Source organism: Sinocyclocheilus anshuiensis, unplaced genomic scaffold, assembly GCF_001515605.1.
Source record: "Sinocyclocheilus anshuiensis isolate Anshui unplaced genomic scaffold, SAMN03320099.WGS_v1.1 scaffold2090, whole genome shotgun sequence".
Lineage (NCBI taxonomy): Eukaryota > Metazoa > Chordata > Actinopteri > Cypriniformes > Cyprinidae > Sinocyclocheilus > Sinocyclocheilus anshuiensis.
In genome coordinates this window covers 1,115,955-1,123,874 of record NW_015560626.1, presented here as the reverse complement: position 1 = coordinate 1,123,874, position 7,920 = coordinate 1,115,955, and the positions used below count along the sequence as shown (strand labels likewise).

At 37.7% G+C, this 7,920-nt stretch overlaps 1 protein-coding gene across 1 annotated transcript in view; it reads right to left on the bottom strand.

The window, feature by feature from the left end:
- The window catches only part of LOC107681939 (beta-1,4 N-acetylgalactosaminyltransferase 1-like), a 38,197-nt gene that overhangs the window by 26,849 nt on the left and 3,428 nt on the right, over positions 1 to 7,920 (bottom strand). The window contains exons 6-9 of the mRNA XM_016478313.1: positions 4,732 to 4,912; positions 3,832 to 3,924; positions 3,555 to 3,742; positions 3,299 to 3,439 (exon numbers count right to left, since the gene is read on the bottom strand). Coding sequence (XP_016333799.1) covers positions 3,299 to 3,439; positions 3,555 to 3,742; positions 3,832 to 3,924; positions 4,732 to 4,912 — 603 coding nt within the window. The remainder of the gene's footprint in view (positions 1 to 3,298; positions 3,440 to 3,554; positions 3,743 to 3,831; positions 3,925 to 4,731; positions 4,913 to 7,920) is intronic.

Sequence of the window (7,920 nt, the reverse complement as noted above, 5' to 3'; positions counted from 1 at the left end):
AATAGTTTAGTTATTTTTATTACTTTATTGCAAAACGCTAAAACTGGCACAGTTTTGGAGAGAAATGGGCTCTCATTTTAACCCATATATCATGGTGTTTGATGCTGAACTGAGTTTCTAATGGTGTTTGTATTTGCACTGTTCTAAACATTATTTTATGTGCAACAACAGCATATGCCATCTCAGTGGCCTTACACATGATTTTAAGGTCCACACTTAGTTTATTAGCTTTTTGGCTTTTTACAGTGCCTATTGACTCCCTCTGTTCATGGGTGTCTATAATTAATCAATAATCAAATTAAACAATACCAAAATGCATTCACATATTAATATTTATTAAGTTTAACACATATTTGTCAATGCTAAACATTCCTAATTTATCTGTAATTTAAATAAGATGCATGACAAAACCTGAATGATGAAACTTCTACTTCAGCTAATATTGCAGGCAATCAAATGGCCACCTATTTCAAATAGTGAGCTTGAGCAGTAAAGTTAATCATCTGCTTGTATTTAAAAAGATCTAACATTAAAAGTGTTTTTTGGCATTTCACGTGTGTTTTTGTGACCTACGTTACCACACCATGAAAAGGTGAAATTATCAAGTATTTAAGAGCAATAAACTCACTTTTCTGCAGCACCACACGGTCTTCCAGGTGCCATTTAATAATATCACAGACTGCCGTATGACTAGCAGTTTTTTTATATGATTTCAGAATAACTTCTTATTCCTGTTACACACTGAATGATCTCAGTTAAACTGCATTTTCGGGACAAAAGTCCCCTGTCCATTTAAATACTAAAAAACAAACAAACAAAAAAAAAAAAAACAATAAGACATAGTCCTTTTAATATAACAGCCAATACTTCCTACTAGCAGTATTTTTATATGATTTCAGAATAACTTCTTATTCCTGTTACACACTGAATGATCTCAGTTAAACGCATTTTCGGGACAAAAGTCCCCTGTCCATTTAAATACTAAAAAACAAACAAACAAAAAAAAAAACAATAAGACAGTCCTTTTAATATAACAGCCAATACTTCCTTGAAAATGCCAAGACAACAAATATTTTTTTAACTTGGTATATGTTCATTTAAAGATGTATTGGTAAAATCAAAGTCCGGACCATTAGACTGAATGACAATTTTACACTTTGGAACATTATTTCCCCCATATTTTGACATTTTATTGTTACAAAAGTTATTTGAAGTATGAAAGTAGACAATTTACTTGCATTCAAGATGTTTTTTTATGCATTTAAAATGACTTTCGTAAATGTAATTTGATGCGGACACCAAAATGGTGACGTCTCGTCTTTGACCCACATACAAATACATACAAAACAAGAATGTTGTGGTGTTTGTTCAGGCATGTAAATCAACCCGCAGCTGCATGATGCCTTTGTTTTCTCCTTTGCATCTTACAATTTTCTGTTTAGGTTTTCTTTGAATCTCATTTGTTTACCACAACCAACCAAACAACACAAAAAGCTTTGTATAATGAGAAATGTATGCTCTGTGGTATGTTTTTCTTCAACCATGTCACCTTTAGGTTTTTTTTGCTGTATGAAATATTAGGAAGTTGTCTCCAAATGTAAGTGCGTGTTTGTTGCACCTTAGCATGCGTTTAATAGTTGCCACACTATAACCATAACCACATAGACCAAAACACCTATGCCTCATTTGTGCTGGACTGCATCAGCTTCTGTATGGACAATGTCACCACAGAGAAGAAAATTCACACACTGCCCAATCACAAACCATGGATGAATAAAGCTGTGATTAGTCTCTGAACTGAGAGCTCTGAACCACATCAACCCGAGCAAGGCTACTGGGCCAGGTGTACCAGGATGGGTCCTTAAAAAAAAAAAAAAAATAAAAAAAAAAAACTGTGCAGGCAAGCTGACAGCATTATTCACTGACCTGTTTAACACCTCCCTGGAGCAGGCCATTGTTTCAACGTGCCTCAAGTCAGCCACAATCATCCCAGTTCCAAAACAAGAAGGTTTTGATTAAATGTTTTGAACGACTGGTTTGATCACACATCAAGAGAAACATTTCACCTTCCGAGAATCAACATCAGTTTGCCAATAGAGTAAACAGGTCAACTGAGGAAGCTGTGTCAGCGGCTCACCACACAGCCCTAATACACATAGGTCAGTGGGACACGTATGTGTAGATGCTATTTATTGATTATAGCTCCACCTTCAATACCACCCCCACCAACACCATCTTGGTCTCAATACACACCTGTGGAACTGGGTGCACGACTGCCTCACCTGTAGACCGCAGACTGTGCTCATGTCTCCCCCGCCATCATACTGAACACAGGAGCACCGCAGGGCTCTGTGCTGAGCCCCCTTCTCTTCTCACTCTACATGTACAACTGCAAACCCTCTTATGAGACGAATAGCATCAGTAAGTTTGCAGACGACACCATCGTTGTAGGTAGAACAACAACAACAACCACAACAAATCAGCCTACAGAGCAGAGGTCAAGAAGTTGGAGAGCTGGAGCCGAAACAACAACCTGATCCTCAACAAAGACAAAGGAGAGGATTTCAGAAGGCTGAAATACACGAACCTAGAGACCTCAACCTCCTCTCCCATATTATCTCGTGCAATTCTTTACCGTGCAATATTTCATTGTGTATTATTCACAGTGCAATATGACAACTACCTACCTCAGCACTTGTCACTTCCTACTTCACTGCACATCATTTTTACATTTATGTACATCTGTTGTCTTTGTCTCCCTGTAGGTTTTATTTATTGTACTGTTACATGGTGTACTGTGTGTAATGTATATTATGCATGCTTAGTAGCATAGCCATTAGTGTATAAAACTTGTGTATAGAATTGTAATATGGGTGTTTGTATATTCGTAGGCATCTGGAGGTTGCTTCACCAGAGTTTCATTGTACATGCAGTGACAATAAAAAAACGTACTTACTGAAGAGTACACTAATATGATAATCTATGTTATTAATAAGGCTGTGTTCTCTAAGAGGAATTTTACTCATTTTTAGCCAGCTGCAAGACAAAACCACAGCTGCATGACACAGATGCACAGCAAAGTTTCATCCAATATTTGAGACATTTTGTAAAGCAGTTTCTTATTCTTATCCCGTTTCTAAATCACAAAAATCACAAATCACCTAGATCCTAATCCGTCTGTCATTATTTCTTAGTCACATACCTCATCACTTTACATTTAAAAACATGACTGGTCGGAACAGACATTTTTTTTCATGAACATTTGTCTTGGTATTAACAGATGATTGAAAAGACTCACCAGGTCCAAAGTTGTTCTCTCCAAAATATCCACCATTTTTTCCAGTTTGGTGCTTGAGGTGAAAATGAAGTCATCATCCACCCAAAGCACATATTTGGTTGCTACCTGAGAGACGGCCAGGTTACGGCCAGCAAACCAGCCCTGTAATGAGAAGTAGACAGCACTTTAAATCTGTTTGTCCTGAAAAGAAAACATAATAGCTCAAATAGCCTTTGCTGAGTTTATATGAATGAATATAAACATAGAACATCCATACCTTGCCAAAGGGCATGATATAATGTTCAATGTAGGGTCCAGTTACAGGTTTAGGCTCCTCTGTGTCATCAGCTATCACTATAGTAATAGTGGGGTAGAACTGTCGAATGCTATTGATCAAATCCTGAAGTTTATCATAGCGTAGAAATGTTTTTGTGGCAACTGTGACAAGAGTGCTTATATTGTATTCTGTAAGAAGGATGATATAAAAAAAAAAAATAATGAGTATTGTAAAATAAATTTTATTATGAATTAAATATTTATTATATTTGTTTTACCATTTTTGGGTCCGGGATTATAGAATTTAGGCATTGGTGGATGTCTGATCTTAACAGTAAAGGAGGCCTGGAATATACCTGCTTTAAATTGTACTGCCATAGACAAAGGAACAGTGTTATATAATTAAAAAAAGGCACAAAATAGACTGCTGAATATAGAGATAAGCATGTATTACAGCACAAACAAAATCTAAATGAATACCTTCTAGTTATCTAGAAAGTTGACAGTTTTTCTGCATTTTGAAGTCAAATTTTTTATGTCCTGATGATCTTGCCTTAATCATTGTGTGCTTTGGATAGTTTAATCATAATTATTCAGCTCTATAAATCCCTGTGGATAGCTATATTCTGTGTCATTACAACATCACAGGATCCTGCTATATGAGACGACAGAGAACATATGCTGGCCAGATAATGGATATTTGACTTGACCAAACCATTATATAATGCTACTGTACATCACAAAAGGTAATTCTGAAGCTGTTTGCTCAGTGCTGCAGTTTGTTGTAATTGTAGATGGGGTAGAGAACACATTTCTGATGGCAAACCCATTGTTTACTCTAAATTAGATAATACATTGCGGTTGTTTGCATAACTCAAGCTTCTGCTTTCGTTACACCTAATTGCTGATTTTGAGTTGTCACATTAAAGAAAATAGCCACACTGTAAAAGTGATTTTTGCTAAAATTGCTTACTTAAAATGAGTTTAAATAACAGTTTCTGAACATTTCGTATACTTAATTTGTGTTCAATCTACTTAAATAAGAACTGAAGTTCACTGAAGTCTTTACTCAACCAATGGTGTGAAATCTACCCTAAAAAAATTGTTACCTCAATTTTATTGAGTAGATTCTATAGGTTTGTTTTTACAGTGGGAAAGACTATGTTCTGGGGTCTCACCTATGTCTGCTGTGTTGGGATGGAACAGTGTTTTTGTGTAGGTAACAAACTCTAGCTGTCTGTTCAGGGAAGCCAGTGATCTGCTTATAAAACTAATATGCGTCTCTCCTTCCCCTTTGACTTGCACACCATCCACCAGCGCTGCTGTATTGAATGTTCCCATTGTAGCAATCAGATCTACCTGCAAGTGATATTGTATTAAAAACAGTATGACTTTGCGGTTTTAAAGCAGAAAATTCTTGTTCTTGGATAAAAAGTATATTCTGTCTGTCAATCCCTCAGTGAGGAAGCTTTCTTTGAAATCACATCCCTATTAAAGGGATAGCTCACTCCAAAATAATAAAAAAAGATGTCAAGATTTACTTATTTCAAACCTGTATGCTGCATTTCATTCTGTGGAACATAAAAAAATAAGAACATAAAAGGAACAAAGAATAATTATTCTGTTCTATTCCATTCCATTCAACAGCTCATAGTGGCCATAGGCTATCAAAATTCATAAAAAAACACTATAAAACCACCACCAAAGTAGTCCAAATAAATGGTGTACCATATTTCAGCTCATCGAAGCCATATGGTAGTTTTATGTGAGAACAGATGTAAAATGTAAGCCATTATTCACTTTCATTCATATTAATTCATGCATCTTGTGGTGCATATGGCAGCAATGAGGTTATGATGATCGTTCACAAGATATGCAAGCAGGGCCATAGCTGAAATCGTCAGGGGCCCCTGATAGCCATAGAATCAACACCGTTCTCCAAGCTAGTGCCGGCCCTGCATACAAAAGCCTATGACCTGAAAATTACCTTTCATGCAGTGTGTAACGCAGCTGTACGTGAATGCAAAGTTGTAAAGCTGAAAGTGCATCATAAATAAGGTTCTGTCAGGACCACTATCGTCAAAATGATAGATACGAGAGTAGCAGCGAAGGGGTGCTCTTCTTTATAAGCAGCTAAGAAGAGCAGCAAGCCCCTTACCGGAGGAGAGTAGCAGCGAAGGGGTGCTCTTCTTTATAAGCAGCTAAGAAGAGCAGCAAGCCCCTTACCGGAGGAGAGTAGCAGCGAAGGGGTGCTCTTCTTTATAAGCAGCTAAGAAGAGCAGCAAACCCCTTACCGGAGGAGAGTAGCAGCGAAGGGGTGCTTTTCTTTATAAGCAGCTAAGAAGAGCAGCAAGCCCCTTTAATGCAATACCTGAAAAAGATGCAGAAAACCCACTAGAATTGGCAGCCTAGTTTGCAGCAAACATAGCGTACTGCAGCCATAGAAGCGAGCAATGAACGGATCAGAGATCGCAGATTCTACCTGGCCTAAAAGCTTCAGCATCCATTTAAAAGTCTATAACAACAGCATATAATAACTCAAATCAACTCATCAATTTACAGGTTGGCCGTCTTCCATTGACATTTGTGCTCGTTGTGTTACGTGTCCTCAATCTGACAACCCACGTGAGCATAGACAAAAATCCTTACCAATACACTAGATAGCTTTGCAACAAGCATGTTGCTTGCTTAATCACAGCATGTTGCAGTAGTCAGAAACTTAAGGAAATAACATTCCCAATACTAGATGAGCCATAAGCAGCAAGCATATTTCAAGAACAATCGGATGGCCTAAACAACAGCTTAAACATTAGCAACATGTTGCAAGTTTAACTAAGTACCAGCACTTGCAGTAACAACCAATAACTTAAAGCAACAAGCAAGTCTAGCGACAAACATGATACTGAACACTAGATGAGCCCTAACAAGAGCACTTGCAGTAACAACCAATAGTTTAAAGCAACAAGCAAGTCTAGCGACAAACATGATACTGAACACTAGATAAGCTCTAACAAGCAAGCAAAATCCCAATACCCTAATAGCTTTAAAGCAAAGACCTTCTGAAATAGCATAGACTGGGGCAGCATGCCCTTTAATAAGAGAAGCAGTGAAGGGGTGCTCTTCTTTAATATGCAGCTGAGAAGAGCAGCATGCCCCTTTAATGCAGTACAGCATATGGTCAATACCCGAAGTTTAGGCAACAGCATGTTGCCCTATCCAGATAATCGTTAGCATTAATAACACCTTTAGTAGCAAAATCTACATACTGCAAGTTAAGTATCAAGCACATTACTGATACACTGTACTGATACAATGTCTGTCGTTCTTATTACTTGTACTCATGATAAAGGATGGAGTAATACGTTGGTTTACAAACTGCAGTGATTGATCAGTACTCCATGTCTTTGTTCGGCCAATCACAACAGACCGGGTCATCTGACCAATCAGAAAAGAGTAGCCTCACGTAAAGGAGGGGTTTGGAAATATGAATCTTCGAATTAATTGTTTGAGATTCATTGAGACAAGGTAAATTTAAATGCATATTACAGGAAAATGAAAGTGTTTTTTGACCTTGCATGCATGTAAAGCTGTTGTCGGGGACTCCCAAAACCAAATTATGAACCTTTCAAATAGCATCATAGGGGCAACTTTAAGTTATCAATTGTATATGAGGACTTGGATTATAGTGAGAGTCATATGGATCAATATTCTGGTGCTTTTTTTGTAGTTTAACAGCCCTTTTTGCAGCTTAACACCCTGTGGTCAGTCACCCTGAGCTATATTTGTCAGGGTTCCGTCACTCCAGTCTTGGTTATTCTTGGTATGAGCTCTGACACTTCTTTCATCTCGTCTTTGAGTTCACGTGCAGTTTGGAGTTCGCTTATGCCGAGTTCACACTGCATGATTTGCAAACTCGTCGAATCGTCATTGTTTTCACACTGCGTGACTATCTGGGGTAGCATTCAGTTGCTGCTGTGTTCACATTGCACGATGGATCGGCAACATGAGGTTTCACATTGCATGACTTCACAATAGGAAGAATCGCCAACAGCTCTGTCTGGTCCGCAAACTACGTTTCACAACAAAACACACGCGAGAAGTGATAAGGAAATAACGCGAGAACCCGCGTGCGCCAGACCGGAGTTCTCGCGAGCAAGACTGTAATTATAAAAAAATAAATAAAACTAAATAAATAAATATATTAATAATAATAATAAATATATATATATATATCCCACAAATTGTCTGTGAGCTGATTTCCAGCTACAAGGAGAAAAAGAAAAACAGATTATGCAGGAGGGAGATGCAGGGAACAGGGATTGGGTGTTCTGCAAAGAGAGTTGGAGGTAAATAATTTTGCAGTAACT